Genomic DNA, 17,321 nt, shown 5'->3' with positions numbered 1-17,321 from the left:
GAGTGAGAGCTTTATGTGATAAGGATCTTCCTCCCGTATGACTGCCATAAATTCCTTCATGCAACTCGTCCAGTAACGGTTTCATTGCCTTAAGGTGTACATAAAGTAAATATGGTCTAGAGAAAGAATGCTTATACAGCTTTTGCTCCTCGGACAACCAAAAATGAGGAGCTTTTCTTCGTATTTTCTCAGCTTCTCCCTTATCGTCAAGCAATACTCTATCCTTCAAAACTGAAACAAAAGGGTCCATCTAACTCGGACTGACCCTCAGTTGGTGCACTCTAACCATAGTTTGGATTTGATTAGCAAGCATTAATAAATCTTCAACGAGTATGACTCGAGGAAGACCTTGCTCCGAGGAAGTGGCAAGAGTTGTCAGAGAGTCCACATGAGTATTCTTGCTCCTTGGGACTTGTATAGAAAATGATTCAAAGCCAAACTGTAATCACCGAGCCTTATTGAGGTACCCCTAGATCCTCTGATCTCTGGCTTCCAATTCACTTTTAATTTGTCAAACAACTAATCTCGAGTTTGAAAAAATCTTCACTTCTATACCTCCTAACTTTTTTACCATGGCTACCTCGGTCAACAAGGATTCGTACTCGGCCTCATTGTTTGTGGCTAAAAAATCCAACCTCAAAGATTTCTCAATGGTGATCCTCTCTGGGGATATTAGAACTATCCCGATGTCAAACCCCTTCTGGTTGGCCACCCCTCTACATAGAGCTTCCACATTGAATCTTCCAGGCCTAAATTTTTTTATGCACAAGTCATTACTCAAATTAAGTTGAAACGATATTTTGAAATTTCCTAATTAATCAAAATTGATTCTTTAGTCAAATTTTTGTGAAAACTTTTTTGAATATACCTTATATGTGTTGAATTAAAATTCAGATTATCATGATTTCTTTGGCATCCTAATCTTTTTAATAGTGACAACAATACTAGCAATGCAGCTGTTGCTTAGCCCAAAAGTCAATGGAATTATAGTTTTATGTACCGTGAAGGTCTTATTCTTAGATGACAAGGTAGTTTTATTTATACCGTTGATGGTTATGTGGGTTGTTTCTAGTCCTAAAAGTTCTCTTTTTAATTCAATTCCGGAATTTTGGGCATGGTTAGTTTTACTTAATGATTTTTAGTACTTGGGTTGAATGCTATATAATGTGTTTATTTGCACATCACATAGATAATAAAGGAAAAGTAAATATTGAGTCTCCGTTACATGCTTGTAGCATTTGCATGCATATTTCAAAGATGGATTTTTGTGTCTTAGACCCAAATTCAATGTCAATAAGATTTTAGAAGCACAAAATTAATTTGCATTCATATTTTGGAGATGGACTTTTGTGTCTTAGGTGTGTAGGAATTTCCATCTTGGGTGGAGGATCAATTGAAGCTTTTTGATTTGGATGATGAGTAATCAAAGGGGAAAGTGAATGGTTCAAATGGAAGCACCAAAACCCTGAGGAGAACATATAGAAATTACCTCAATGAGTTGCAATGTACTGTACACGAGGATTAAGATGTAAGAAAGCTTCAAGGTGTCTCCTCAGCAAATGATTCGAATATGTGATTATCTTTGGAAAATCATTTTATGTTTTCTAATTGTTTGATTTGTGTTATTTTACAAGCTAAAAATGTACTACTATCATCTTATGTTCAAAATGTAATGCTAGCTTTCTAATTATTTGTTCATGAATAATCTACAAACATAGATGTTCTCACTTTGTATTAATTAGCTTGAACCACATTACATGCCCGAGTGTTTCAGATATGTAATGTTTCTTAGTGGCAATTTTATGGACACTAAGAACATGTTCTATAAGCTTGAATTTACATGTTTCTTAGCAAAACTACTCAAAGAAGAGATAAATCCTAAACCCATGCATTGCACAGGTTAATGACTAGTTTTAGTAATTTGCACTGAAACAGCAATTTTAAAACAATAGCTCAATTGTCAAATTGCAATTTTATCAAATGTTTAATTATTATTTTTAAAATTGTGTTTTCAAAATGCATATTTTAAATTACTATTTTTTATTATTATATAAAATAAGACACTTTTTCAAATAACTAGTCAGTTAGTGCTTGCTTTAGTCTTTAGCTCAATTTATTGGATTTATGTGATACATTTTGTACATACTCGTGCACTAAAATAATGCTTGAATGATTTATTGAACATGATTAATGTAATGGTTGAATAAATAATTTTTTTTTTAAAGGGAAATTAAATGCCTAAGTTGAGTATGTTAAATGACCTTATAATTTATAATTTATTCTTTTACTAGCATTATGGACAAACTTCTTATAAGGAAATCACTTGTATTGCAAGATTTATCTTTAAGCAAATTCGAATTGACTTGAACGATCTTCTTTCAGGCTTAGGATATGAGAAAATGTCTCATATTTTCATCCTAGTGATCAGGACAGAGTATATTTACATAGAGGTTCCTATCAACCTCTTAGCCATTGACTGTTCAAATAGCGTATAAAACACTATGAACGTTTAGACTCTCAATTACAATATTATCAATTCAAGCTTAATGTCAAACATTATATGTGCGAAAAATGAACACAAGATAATAACAGAATTGATAAACAATCTAAACTAATTAAAATCACATCCACAGCAGAAATTAAATGACAAAAATTAAGGAAAGAGGGATGCAAACACAAGGACAACACAACGATGTGTTATCGAAGAGGAAACTGAAGCCCTCAGCAAAAAACCTCTCTGCCGCCCTCCAAGCGGTCAATAATCTATTAGAAAATGTAGTTGAGATACATGAACAGCAGTAGACCCTCTAAGCTTAATCTACCCAGTGTACCTAAGCCCTCCAAGTTTCTTGCTCCAACGAGGTTACTCCAAACCTTTGTCTTTTCTAGCTTACTAGATTTCGCTATAGCCCATAGCATCAACCAATAACCATTGGTCCCTTCCTAACTGCTTCCCAAAGCACCAAAAAACTTTCTAAAAGATGTTGGTATGGTGAGAAAAGGATTTGAGTAAGAACCTCTCAAGGATGTAACAATGGAGAGGGTGAGAGTAGAAGAATTTGAAGAGTCTCTATGAAAAGATTGTGGATAAGTCAATCTTGTTTTTCTCTAGGATTTCTCTCTCATAATTCTCTTTGGAAGCTCTCTACATTTCGTGAGTATAAGGGGTATTTATACTGGGTGAGAAAGGAATGCAAAGAGTCAGTTTTTTCAAAACAGAGCTGGCTGGCAACTTGGCCTCGCAACTTGACTGAGTCGCGAGTTCAAGCCACGAGCTAATTGAATGGCCAATCTGGACTTTTTGTCTTGTACTGCAATAGTTGGCATGACGGTTCAGTTTCTCTGTATGCTTCGCTTGTGTGCATCATCTAGCAACTTGCTAGTCACGAGCCACCCGCAAGATCCAGTTGCGAGTCCCTGTGTCACTGCACATTCTTGAGCATTTCTTCACACTCTCTCACACACTACCCTTTCAAGATTCCCACCTAAATACAGAATTTCTAAATACTGAATTTAAAAGTAAATTTGGCATGGAATAAAGTCAAAAAGATGGTTGATTAAATTCAACCTTACAGCTATGATTTCTCTAGAAAAAAAAAAAAAATTAGTGTAGCATTGCATTGATTTAATCCTGATTGATTTAAAGAATACGAAAATTGGTTAGAGCGGATCATAAAAAAATAATAATACATTTTGTTTATATTGTAAATTATTTAAGATGTTGGTAATTAAATGAGAAATCAATAGATAAATGATTGATTGATTGTGTACATTGAAAATGATATAGTTGATAGCATTGATAATGAAACTATTATACAATGATTTCAAAATATGAAATATCTTAGAATGAAATTTTTTTAAAATTTATATATTTGTGTGTGTGTGTGTTTTGCGATGTCAATATATTCAAGTTTTATTTTTATTAATTTTTCAATATAAGTTTCTTAATGACTACCATGAAGAAAATTCCTGAAGCCACCAATGTAGTACATTAGTTGTCCAATTAAAGTGAAACTAATGATAATATTAACCAATAAAACACAATTAGTGTTATCTTTTTTTAATTTCTCAAGAAAAAAAGTGTTATCTTTTTTAAAGATAATTAAATTCAATACATTTACATGTTTTAATTTAATTAAAAAATCTACATACTATACCTAAAATATATACCTAAATTTTACCCATATAAAGTAAGAATTTCAGAATTTTAGAATTATTCAACAATTTCAAGTTGAATATTCAAAAAAATAGTCCTACAAGTACTACACGTTTTACTACATTGGTCTTACAAATTGATGTGTAACTCATTAGAAATAGGTTATTCAAAATTTAGTTATGGAGTGATTGAAACCCACCAATCACATTCATTGTTTTACAAGCTTCATGTAGTAAAATTTGTAGTACATTTAACATTTTTCAAATTTAAAATAGTGTGATTTATTCCACTAATATATTCAAACCCCACCACCCTCCACGATTTGACATATCAAAATCTAATATAACCTGTAAGAGTATTAGCATCAATGGTGTTGAAAATTTAGTTTTTAGCACCAAGAAAAAGTTATTTTATTTATTTTAACTCACTATTTTATAACTCATCCTACATCAGTACTCTTATTTTTCACAACACATCTACACATTATTCATTTATTTATTATTTTCTCTCTTTTTCTCACTCTTCAACCTAGAGCCACCAAACCCACGACCTTTCTTCTTCTCTGTCTCTCTATCTTCTTCTCCCTCTATTCAACCCACAGCCACCAAAGCACCACCACCACAACCACTGAACCCATGTCCATATCAAACACAAACCCATATGAATATACACAGCCAAAATCTGATCAAGCACAACCCACAGCCAAAACCTAAAATCTAATCCGATCAAACACAATTAAAACCCAAAATCCAATAAGATCAAACACAGCCCACAACCTTATTTCAACCCAAAATATGACCCCAACCACAACCAAAATCAACCACCGCCACCACCGCCGCCACCATCGCCGCCACCACCAAACCCATATGAATACACACCACACCAAGAACCCAACTACAACCAACGCATACCCACCACACCACTAACCTGTCGCCGCTAATGTCACCCATGAACCACCACAAACCCACCTTTTCGTTCGTCTGAGAGAGAAGACCCACATGCAAGAGAGAAGGGAGCTAGAGATGAATTGGGAAAGTCAAAAAAGAGTGAATTTGGTTTTTTTAATTGAAGGAAGAGAAGGCTTGGGAGAGAGGGCAGAGAGGCCAAGGGTGGTGAGGAAGAAAAAAAAAATAGAAAAGGAAGAGAGAATCGGTTACAAAGAGGGCAGGGGCAGATAAGGAAGAAAGAAAATAGAATAGCTAGAGAGAGAATAAAGATAAGTAAGAGAGAGAGAGAGAGATTAAAAAATTATTATTTGGTATAGCATTTGAGCTACAGTAGACTGCCATAGATGGCAGTTTATTGTAGCACATTTGCAAAAAATTTTAGAAATAGCAACATCAATGCAGCAGGTTTTTTGTGGAATAGGTTGTTAAAAATAGCAATATAGCACCATCAATGCTAATGTTCTAATAAACCAACTAGAGGGTCATTTAGGACCCCAAAAAAAAAACCTCTTGGGTGCATACGTGCTTAGCCAAAAAAAAATCGCTTCTTAATTCCATTAACGTTGGGAATGAAGAAACTATGGATGGGATATTGATCTCATTAGAAATCTGCAATCACTAACATCAGGAGTAAAAAATTTTTGAGCAGATAAAGAATTGGTCCAAAAATGTATGATAGTTTACCATGTATCAATGCCGAGAGTAGTTGCAAGTTGTAGGCTACCCCTAACTGCCTAAAGCTCAACTATGATTCGGTAGCACAGTCAATTAGCTATGAAGTTTCTTGGGTTTCTTTTCTTAAGGAAGAGAGTTTAAACCAACAGAGAGATGGGGCCACCTATTTCAGGTGAACCAAGTGTTGTGGTGTGCAAAAAGAGTACTACATTTTCTTTTTGTAGGCTCCACAGCTAGGAAGTTGATGATGGCTCGCTTAATAAAGCTAACAGTGCAGATTATTGACATATCAAGCTCTAGGGAATGGGCTAAGTTCAGTATCTGGATTTTGTCCATTTCTTTCTCATCCTCTATGGGTTGAGACTTGAGAGGCCTTTGACATAAGTGAGTTTGTACCCCGGGCCTAATCTGGACCACTCCCTCCGTCATATCAGCTTTCCTTTGTGTGCTACTCTCTCTCTCAACGAAGTGTCCATTCCCAGTTCCCATAGACATAATGACTTAAACATCATAATCTGGGTGAAGATGAGTAACGACCCTTCAGACGTAAGAAACTTTATGATTTATGAACTAATCAAAGTTACAATTAACACTTCATTAAGAAACGCATCTCTACAGGGTAGCAAGGGCCTAAAAAAAAAAACCTTCAAGACCAAGCCATTAATAATTGGTAGAACTCAATTAGAAGGTAACTCTGAAATGACATGCCTAAAATTTAAATTAAAAACAAAATAGAAATAGAAAAAAGTATACAACTCATAAAATATTTACTGAATTGATTATCTAGTTAAAGATGCCATGACCTACACATTTATAGTTGCCTAACTCTGGGAAGGATCAGTAGAAACATCGAAACCAGGAGGTATAAAAACAATGTCATCCCACTTTGAAGTTGAGCTTTCCTGCAAAACAAACATTACACTGTCATTTTAGCTTTACTAATTAGTATAACAACATTTTATTGCCCAGAAGACAGGAGCAGCGAAAATCCAAGAGGAAAATAAGAGGCAAACAAGCAAAATATCTAAAATCTTAGATATTTTTTAAGAATATCATCTTTTGAGCAACCAACCAGAGTATGAAAAGTAAAACTTTTTTTACAGAGGATCCTTACCTTCATCCCCTTGAGTACCTCCTCAAGAACTGCAACCTACAAGACAATCAAAGTTAAGTCCATAGAATGAGAGAAGCTTTAACAACAAAGAGGCAAGGAAATTCATACCTGAATATCCCCCCGTCTGAAAGCAGGATTTATTTGATTCTGCTGCCGTGAAGCTCTTAGTAGGGAATTTTCTAAATCTTCCTGTTAAAATACCAATGACAAGAAGAGTTATAACACAATGCAGAAAATACCACAATATTGCATGTTGAAAAGTCTACTTTGCTAACTAACCTTTCTAAAAAAAGCTGGACGATAGCTCTTGTTTTGGCTCTTCAGTATCAAACTCCTTGACTGTTCAAAATAGTAGTGTAGAAAAAGGGACCAATGTAAATATTATAATGACAAGAGATGGCAGTATTGTTAAAGCCATGGTCATAGCAAAAAGATCTAATAGCAATTATAATGATGAGAAGGCCATATTCTTAGAACCACAGTCATGGCAGGACAAATCTAACCCAGTGAAACATTGGGCAGCTAAATGAAACCAAATCTACATTATTTGAAGCATGGACAACCAGTAGTCAGGATTAAAATTGACAGCCCAGCATGAGCTTATGCTTTGAACGCAGAAACACCCAGTTGTTCAGGACCAAAAATGTATTTTTTGTAGTGCTACTGGAATAAAGTACTTGTAGTCCCATCCAAAACCAGTGCCTTATCAGGGCCTGTACAAGCCTAAAGGACTTCTTCCTCCTAAAAATGGAATTCTAGATAAACTGTTGATTCTTCTTCTATGGTATTGAAAGGTCTCATCCAATTCGATCTCCCCATGGTTGGAGGCTTGGGATTAGCTTTACCGTTGCTTCACCCTATACAGACAAGTTCAAATTTAGACAATAATTTCAATTATCACTCAATAGGTTTAACCAAAATCACCATTTTTCCTCTTTTGTTTCTGTGGCCAGAGTTCTGCTGCTCACCTTCTAACGTGGCCATATAAGTCCTTTGTCCACTGGTGCTTTTGCCAGTGTTATCGCCTGTGCTCACTTGGTTTTGCTCTGATTGGCGATTTGTTAATCAAGGTTTCATGATTGCATACTGCTCAGGCTCAAGGAGTTCTCTTAATTCAACGATTTGTGAGGTGACATCGTCACTAGTCGTTCTCACAAACTATTTTAGGTGTTTCTATAGCACCAAATCAATCAATGCTTCTAACAACCACTTAGCACTCCTTTCCCATGAAAACCAACCATAAATATATGTTTTCCCCGTAGAAGGATGTAAACAAAGAAAATTGACCCCCTACTTCTAAGATAAGTTCAAAAGCTTTAATTTCAAAGGAAAAACTTTTGACCTGCCCATGATTGGGACCAAAAGATTACTGTCCATTTACCAGTAGCGCTTCCTAGAGTTGCCATTTGTGATGGTAGAGTTCCCTCTTCTTCCTCCTCTGGAGGCCTCTCTCTCCAATCTCCATTGACCTCTAGTTCTTGCTAATAGGTATTGAAAAATTTTATAAGAAAATCTAGAAGAAAAAAAAAAATGATATGGAGAGAATTAAAGAGAAGATGAGGATGATATATTGATAATAACAAGAGAACCCCAATCACATCACATTATTGAAAATAGTGAATAGGCAAAGTCAACAGATCCAAAGTTTTAAGCAAGCCAAATCCGATCCAGAGTTTTAAGTATCCAAATTCCTCAAACATTTTTTTGATACATAGGAATAATTTCATTAAGAGAAGTCTATAATCTAAAAATTGACAAGAAGGAATACTGCCAAGGGAAGCCATCCATTCGTACAAACATCTCAGCATAGGCTTTTTTACAACAAGACAAGGATAGTTGACCCCTTGAAATTTCCTGTTATACACTGACAGATTTCTCACATAAAGCATAATGGGGCCACCTTCCATATTTCACCACCTCTACAATGATGAAACTTCCCTTGCCAATAAGAAAGCACGGGACCCATCATTGGCATAACCCAAGAGACTCCAAATAATGCAAATACGTAAGACCTTCCTCAAACATGTACATTAAGTTGCTGCATCTCCCCCTCCCCACACACCCCCACCCCCCCAAAAAACACCCCCCACAAAAAGAAAAAAAGAAAAAAAAAAGGTTTCTTAATGGAGAATGCATCTCAGATTCCTCTAGACTACCACATAACGAAGCTCAAATTGTCAACCATGATTTCCCAAAATTAATTCTAGTTCTATTCTCATTAAGGTCTACAATGGTAAATGCTTCATCCATTTATTTTTTCCCTAAGATGAAAAACTATATTTCCTTTTTTTCTGATAGATAAATAAAAATAAATAAATAAATGAAACATTCTTTGTTCTCTTAGGCCAAATAGCACTTCCCCCACTACCCCAGCAGTAAGTATGGGTGGCAGGTGAGGGTAGGAGTTCAAATCCTCTTGGTTGCATGAATGCTAACCAAACAAAAAAAAAAGGTTCCTTGTTCTATCAGTAGAAAAATATACATTGTAGCATCAAAGCAGCCAATAAATCATTTATATTGGGCATTAAGAAAAGGCATCGGAATGCTCCTATTTGGATGGCTGTGCCCCATGTTTGATGTGGTGCATTTGGAGGGAGAGGAATAACCAGCATTTTGAGGATTTAGAGAGATTAGTTTCAAATCTTAAACTCTTTTTCTTTAAGACTCATCTGGATTGAGTTGCAGTGTTAGGTTTTTGTTTTTTTTCTTTAGCCCATAGTTTCATGGACTTTGTACTTTATGCACTTGATTTGTTTTTGTCCCTAATGTATACTTCTTGCATACTCAAGTGACACCCTTCTTCTTTTTAATGTATTTTATTACTTATCAAAAAATAAAAATATTGGGCATTAAGAAAGAACCTGGAAAACTGGAACCCCTGAGAAGCCATCATCAGAAATACCAATCTTTTCCATTTCCTACACACACCAAGAGGATATCCACACAAAATTATTAATATCATAATATTGGTGGTACTTATCAAAAAAATAATATTGGTGTTTCAAATATTCTAGAAATTATTTATACTTTAATTTCTCATTAAGCAAATCATAACAATTAAAATTTGAACACAAGGAAGGTGTAGTTAAATGGAGTCAGAAAAATTGTAAATTGATCTTATATTTGTTGGCTTAGAAAGTTTCTCAGACTTGGTAACAATACAGAAGAAGTAAACAAATTCATTTTGTCATTAAATTTACTTCCCCAAGTTAAAGCACACCTAAATAGGCATAGATTAAGTGATCTTATTCCTCCAACAAGAGGAAGTAAAGGGAAATAAAAAGGAAATACTATATAAGTTGGAATCAGCCTAAAAAATTTGAAGACTGCCTACTAATCACCTTTTTTGAACCTCGCAAAAAAAAAAAAAAAAAAAAAAAAGGAGAGGGAACCTTGTTCACGTAGGATTACTACTGGATCGAGAAATTTGTCCACATGTGATTGAGGAATTTACCCACATGTGATTGTGGTGGTTTAGATTTAAGAAGATTTGTGGATTTTGGGTTTAGAACCCTTTGAGAAGAAGGGTTAAGGTTCAAAATAGAAAATATTTAAGTTATGGTTGGAAAAAAAATGTTTTTAAAAAATATGTGAATAGTCACATGAATAGTACCTGTGCACAGCACCGTGAAAGAGGAAGGGGAAAAAAAAACCCAACAATACTCGAAACACCCAATAATTTTATTAATCAACTCTATCTCCTTTGAATACACTTAGCACAATCATAGGACTCCTAATTTCACTAGTAAACTAAAAACCTAATAAAAGATTAACTTGGTCCGTTAGTCTCAAAGAAAATAAAACTTAAAATACTTTGGATCTCCTAGAAATTTTAGACTTAACTAAACTATTCAAAATACCCTTAATCAATAATTTGCACAAATAGCAAAAATTGCAGATTTGCCGACTACAAAATTAACCATAACCATAAAATAACAACCCAAATAAAAAATAAATATATGTTTTAACCCTAAAAGGCTCATACCTAAACCTTTAAAACCAAACAACTTTTACTTCAATTGCTCTTCACAGGCAAACCGCAAAATATAATTCTTGGATAGAAAAATTTGCAAAATAACAGCAAATCAATCTTCCATGGCTACTTCATCCTCCCCTAGTTGAAAAACACTCAACCTCAAGTTTTATAGTGTTGAAGTCTAAGAACCTCTGAACTTGAAACTTCTACCAATTCTTCAATCACCATCAGAAGAAGTAAGAATAAAGAATCATTCTTTCCCACCACATTATTAAATTTATCTGAAATGATAAAATCAATTATTGGAGGAATTTTCAACTTAGACTCCTTGAATTGATACATACCAGTAACATCAAGTCATCAACATCTTCCTTCATCTTTTCATTCCATGATCAATCTTCTTCAACTTACACTCCTTTGTTGTCACTAATGTCCTTGAAACACGTTCCTTTAATTTTTCTTGAAGTTGGACCTATGGTGAATTATAAGGCTGGGTTTCTCTGTTTAAGGCTACAAATGAGGTTTTGAACCAAGCAGCAAGTAGTCAGGTCCACATCCATCAAATTTTGAAGGGGGTAACAGGTGCAATTTTTTCCAACAAGGGTGGGGATAAACTAGTCTCTAACTTATCTAAGTTCTTGATAAGCTGCTATTTTATGAAGATATTTAGCCAAAATAGCAACTTGCAATTTGTTCAAAGTTTCTTGCAAAGTGTATAATTCTTTGATTTTTGCTTCCATTGAATTCACCTTCTCACATAAATGTTTAAAGTACTTTTTGGTCCTTCGTAATCTTGAGAAAAAGCCTTAAACTAGGATTTTTATTCCATTTGTCATCATGATTTTAATTGAAAATTTTTTTTCAAGTGATTGGCAAGAGAGGCTACAGTGGAATTTTCTATGGGGAGAGGAGTTCAAACATCATTTGGTTGGATGGGATAGAGTGCGTTCTCCTTTGACTAGTGGAGGGTTAGGGATTCGGAAACTTACTACTTTTAATCAATCTTCGTTGGATAAGTGGTTATGGTGATTTGGGTTGGTGGGGACCAATTGTGGAGAAAAGTCATTACTGCGAAGTATGGGAAGGAGTGGGGTAGGTGGTATTCAAAACCTGCACAAGGTTCTCTTGGTTGTGAGTTGTGGAAAAGTATTAGAATGCAGGGAGATTTTTTTTTTTTACAGTGCTTTTGGTTTGAGGTGGGCTCTGATAATCAAATGCGATTCTGGTACGATTGTTGGTGTGAGAATCAACCTTCAAAGATGAGGTTTCCAGTGTTATTTTAAACTGCATTGGATAAGGATCCTTATGTGGAAGCTTTGTTGGAGAGACATAAGGTGGGGGCAGAGGAGTTGGAGTGTTGGGTTCATGAGGAATTTTAATGATAGGGAGATTGATGAGGAATTTGCTAGAATCTTATATTCCACTAGGGAGGGGGGGAATATTGGATGAAATTGGATCTAAGGAGTAATGGGGATTTCACTTTGAGACCTTTTTATGAGACCTTACAGGGTTCATCTTCAATTTCTTTCCCTTGGAAAGCCATATGGAGGGTAAAGGCTCCTCGTAGAGTTTCTTTTTTCGTAAGGACAGAAGCTCGGGGGAAATTCTTACTTGTGATAAGTGAAAACCTTATTAAGAGGAGTTATACAAGGGTGTTGGTTGCATGTGTCAATGCAATGAGGAAGCTGTGGACCACCTTTTGATACACTATAGTGTGGCTTTTGACTTATGGTGTTATATTTTTCAGATGTTTGGGATTCAGTGGGTATTAATTTTTCAGATATTTTTCGGAGGACTTTTGAGGATTTGGATAGGTCAAGTGTTCAGATGATTGCCTCCTTTAGTGGGACGCTTTTTGATTGGTCTCGGGCTTGGGGAATCACAACTAGTGATTCTCTCCCCTTTTTCTTAGCTCTCTTTCTCTTTTGTAATCTTTCTGTTGTTTAGTTTTCTTTTTAGTTTTTTTGTTTTCTTCTTCTTGTATTTTCTAGGTTTGCTCTATGTTCTTCATGCATAGAGTAGCCTTTCGTACATATAACATTCTTACTTATCAAAAAAAAAAAAAAAAAAAAAAAAATGGAGAAGGTTCCAATAGCAGATTGGGGGATCTAATTGTTTGTCAGCTGTTTGGAAACCTGTACCCTTATGTGTTCTATGGACTATCTGGCTATAAAGAAATCGATGCACTTCTGAAGATGTGGAGTGCACATCAACTCAATTGCTAGCACCTTTCATTAGTTCTATATATGAGAGGTCTTTTGCTATGGGTCTTACAGATAGTAATTCTATTCAAAAATTCATAGAGTCAATTCATATGTAAATATTTTTCAATTGCAATTCTTTAGGCTACTTCATGTCTCTCTTCATGAAGTAGTCTCTTTTCAATAAAATTATTCTTCCCTTAAAAAAAAAAAAAAGATTATTTCAACAAAGAAGGATTTTGGGATCTGATATCAAATTGTCGTATGACAACTTGCGCGCACGTAGTTGTGGTGGGTTTAGGTCTAACAAGATTTGTGGATTTTGGGTTTAGAACCCTTAAGAAGAAAGGTCACAGTTTAGAACAGAAGATATTTAATTTATGGTTGAAAAGGGAAGAAAAATAGAATTTTTTTAAAGAAAAAAAAAATAATTTGTGAATTCTGCTGGTGAACAGTGCTTGAACAATACAAAGGAAAAGAAGAAAAAAATAATCCTGAGGTCAACGTGCCTCAATACTCAAAACACTCAATAATTTTATTAATCAACTCCATCTCCTATTGAGCACAAATATATATATATATATATATATGAGATGGGTTCAAGTTACACTTGGTGTAACTCTACAAGAGTTACAACTTTTTTTAACCATAAATTATAAAAGATCTAATGGTGAGAAATAAACTACTTGACTATGTAATTAATGTTTTAAAATTTAATGGCCACCACATTAATTTATTCTTTACTTTCCAAAATTACTTCATATTCTCTCTCTTCTCACCCAAAAGTCCTTCCCTTCGATATCAAAAAAAAGTCCTTCCCTTTCTTTCTGTAAGCTCAACTCCACTGCCAGAGCTCCAATCTCTCCGCCTAATCTATTGACTACAAGGTTGCTTTTAACTTCCACATATATCTTCTCAGCAAAAGAAAAAAACTTGGACAAATGAGTTTCAAGAATTTCAAAGGTGCAATTGTTCAAGAGCTTTCAAACCTTTCAGAGCTTCTTTTATCTCTATCTACAAGAGAATCTTCATTTTGGAGAATTTCCCCTTAAAATCAAGAATTTATAAATTTTGTGTCTCAAATGTTCGAACACAAAAGAAGAATATTAGAAGGTGAAGCGCAAAACAACTAACTTGGACTCAGAAAATTTATAGTAAAGTTTTCTCACATCCATTGCCATGAACATGGATGATAGAACCAATTTTTTTTTCCCTCTTCTTTTTTTCACAGGTTTCTTTTAGGAGTGGTTTGCTATTTTCTTCCATAGCCACAAACCATTTAGGACAATTTAACTAGCAAACGTGAGAACAAATCTTTTCCTTGCCATAAATCCAGATAGTTAGTAATTTTATGGCCCACGCAACCTACCAGGGCCAGGGACGGTGGAGAGAGAAGAGGTGAGTTTAGAGAGAGAAAAAAAAGGTAGGACTTTTGGGTGAGAATGTATAAAATTTTGGAAAGTAAAGAATAAATTAATATGGTGGGCATTAAATTTTGGAATATTTATAANAGAGAGAGATTAATTAATTTTATAGGGTGCATTCTTCTATTAAAAAAAAAAAAAATAAAAATTTGATATGGTGCACAAGAATATAGATATTTAATTAATCTCACATGGTCTAAAAGATTAAAAAGAAAAAGGCAACCATGAGTCGCACCTTCTGATTGGTCAGTCACAACGGTATATAACAAACAATATCTGGTTTCTTTCAAATATAATCAAACACTAAGCGTTGGCATAAGTGATTCTCAAATTTAAAAAAAAAAAAAAAAAAAAAAAACAAAAACAAAAAACAAAAAAAAGTGTTGGCATAAGCTTCGTTGCTATGCTTGTCAGTATCTCTTCGATGTACTTTATAATTATGCCAAAAAAGCTAATATTCTATTTCTTTCTAATGTAGGTATTGGCATAAGCTTCATGGTTGCGCTTGTTTGTAGCTCTTGGTTGTATTTGATATTTAAGAAAAGACAGTTGATCAAGCTTAAACAAAGGTTCTTTGAACAGAACGGGGGTTTAATTTTACGACAGAAACTCTCTAAACAAGAAAATTCAGCTGAAACAACCAAAATCTTCACCATGAAAGAGTTGAAAAAGGCTACCAACAATTATGATGAAGCTCTAATCATTGGTCGGGGAGGGTTTGGTACAGTTTATAAAGGAATTTTACCAAATAATACCATTGTGGCCATCAAGAAGTCAAAAATAGGAGATGAAAGCCAAATTGAACAATTCATCAATGAGGTAGTCGTACTTTCCCAAATTAATCATCGGAATGTGGTTAAATTATTAGGCTGTTGTTTGGAGACACAAGTTCCTTTACTAGTTTATGAATTCATACCCAATGGTACTCTTTTCGAGTACATTCATCATGAAAGTAAGGTGTCCACCATACCATGGGAAACTCGTCTTAGGATAGCCGCAGAAACAGCAGAAGCACTATCATATTTGCACTCTGCAGCTTCTCCACTTATAATCCATAGAGATGTCAAGTCTTCAAACATATTGTTGGATAGCACTTACACAGCAAAGGTATCAGATTTTGGAGCTTCAAAATTGGTTCCACTAGACCAAACACAATTAGCTACATTGGTGCAAGGAACTTTGGGGTACTTGGATCCTGAATACATGCAAACAAGTCAATTGACGGAGAAAAGTGATGTTTATAGCTTTGGAGTGGTCCTCGTAGAGCTATTAACTGGAAAAAAAGCTCTTTCATTTGATAGGCCTGAGGAGGAGAGAAGTCTAGCCATATATTTTCTCTCATTTTCCAAGGATAATAGATTGTTTGAAGTTCTTGAAAAACACATTGCAAAAGAAGAAAATGTTGAGCAACTAAAGGAAGCTGCAAATCTTGCAAAGATGTGCTTAAGATTGAAAGGGGAGGATAGGCCCACTATGAAGGAAGTAGCGACAAAATTGGAGGATTTAAGAAAGATGGAGAAGCATTCCAGAGACAATGTTGATTCTAACTCAGAAGAAACTAAATTCTTGATATCAGATTCTCACAATTAAAGTGCTGATGTGAATGATACTGTGAGGGATACTGTGAGGGACCATGTAGCATTATGTTGATAGCATATCCTTGGTAGATATAATACAATGTGGTTATTGTATGCTTTCTTGTATTTGCATCCGAAATGTTTTTATCCTAATTTAAAACTTTTGCCAATAATAATGAAGTTTACAAATAAATGTCATACTTACTTATTTCTTTCATATTTCCCTTATATTTTGTTTTTTCATCTATGAGTATAAATTAGATTTACATTTTATGGAACGGTGGATAACACCCCCCCCCCCCCTTAATAAAAAATGTAGTTACCGTACTGTAACTCCCTTTAGAAAGTCTATGCTTGTGTTCACAGCAGGATTGTGATCAACTGATGCTATAACTATCAAGGGTTGAGATTGAGAATTAAAAAACATAACTTTCAATCTCAGCCTTTAAATTTTTTTTTAAAAAGTAACAAAAAAGTAAATTGTGTGGTGAGAGTCGATCCAAATCCGTTCGCCTCATCCCATTCAAATTATTATTACAAGCAAATGGTTGTCTGAAGGACTAATCATAGATTTAGATAATAGTCGTCTCATAGCCGTGATGGTGATTATGTACAGTGACGTTTTTGCATTTTGGGGTCTATGCTAGTTGTAAATTTCATAAAGGTTTGTGTTTGGTGGCAGTGGTCATGGACGTGGAGTCATTCATAGACTTGGGGGGCAATGACCCCTTTTATTTAAAGAATGGAAGTATATATATATATATATATATAGGTATTACTTTGTTCAATAAAATTATATTTTTTGCCCTTAATAATATCATTGATCATTATAAGAGAAATGCTATAATTATAAACTTTTTTACAAATATTGAGGTAACAAATTCTTACTGGTTTACATCTTGGCCCACTACTTACATAATTATTTTACTTACTAATAACCACTTATCACAACAATAATTTGTAAAAATGTTTGTAGATCTAGTATTTTCCTCCTTTTAAAGGTCATAAAAAAAATTTATAATTCTAAAATCTAAAACAAAATATATAAGCCCAAAAATTAGCACAACAACAAAAATTACTGATAGCAAAGCTAAAGAAATTAAGATCAATCAACCAATTTTACCAAAAACAAACAACTTGGCCCTTTAAAAAATTTTAAACAAAATAATTTGTCCTTACCAGCAAAAGACACACTCTACACACACATAAAAAAAATAATAATAATAATAAAAGAAAACTCTTGCGGCTAAG

The 17,321-nt window shown here is 34.3% G+C and overlaps 2 protein-coding genes across 2 annotated transcripts; one reads left to right on the top strand and one right to left on the bottom strand.

Annotated features, from left to right (window-relative positions):
* Positions 1-6,438: 6,438 nt before the first annotated feature.
* On the bottom strand, positions 6,439-9,830 carry LOC112039081 (protein TIC 22-like, chloroplastic). Its single transcript, XM_065771515.1, has 5 exons — positions 9,754-9,830; positions 7,172-7,231; positions 7,001-7,081; positions 6,893-6,928; positions 6,439-6,680 (listed from the first exon to the last, which is right to left on the bottom strand). Exons 1-5 carry the CDS (start codon positions 9,805-9,807, stop codon positions 6,600-6,602), a joined length of 312 nt encoding a protein of 103 aa, XP_065627587.1. The 5' UTR covers positions 9,808-9,830; the 3' UTR covers positions 6,439-6,599.
* Positions 9,831-14,881: 5,051 nt separating this feature from the next.
* LOC136066736 (wall-associated receptor kinase 3-like) lies at positions 14,882-16,083 on the top strand. Its single transcript, XM_065771492.1, has one exon. It carries the CDS (start codon positions 14,989-14,991, stop codon positions 16,081-16,083), a length of 1,095 nt encoding a protein of 364 aa, XP_065627564.1. The 5' UTR covers positions 14,882-14,988.
* Positions 16,084-17,321: the final 1,238 nt, after the last annotated feature.

This window comes from Quercus suber, unplaced genomic scaffold (assembly GCF_002906115.3).
Source record: "Quercus suber isolate HL8 unplaced genomic scaffold, Cork oak 2.0 scaffold_45, whole genome shotgun sequence".
Taxonomy (NCBI): Eukaryota; Viridiplantae; Streptophyta; class Magnoliopsida; order Fagales; family Fagaceae; genus Quercus; species Quercus suber.
Note: the sequence above shows the minus strand (reverse complement) of the source record. Positions and strands in the feature narration are given on the sequence as shown.

Coding starts and splice junctions, on each gene's coding strand:
- LOC112039081 (XM_065771515.1), bottom strand. CDS start 9,807: ATGGAAAAGATTGGTATTTCTGATGATGGCTTCTCAGGGGTTCCAGTT. Junction 7,232..9,753: donor CAGGGGTTCCAGTTTTCCAG/GTTCTTTCTTAA, acceptor TATTTTGAACAG/TCAAGGAGTTTGATACTGAA. Junction 6,681..6,892: donor AGGTACTCAAGGGGATGAAG/GTAAGGATCCTC, acceptor TTTGTTTTGCAG/GAAAGCTCAACTTCAAAGTG.
- LOC136066736 (XM_065771492.1), top strand. CDS start 14,989: ATGGTTGCGCTTGTTTGTAGCTCTTGGTTGTATTTGATATTTAAGAAA.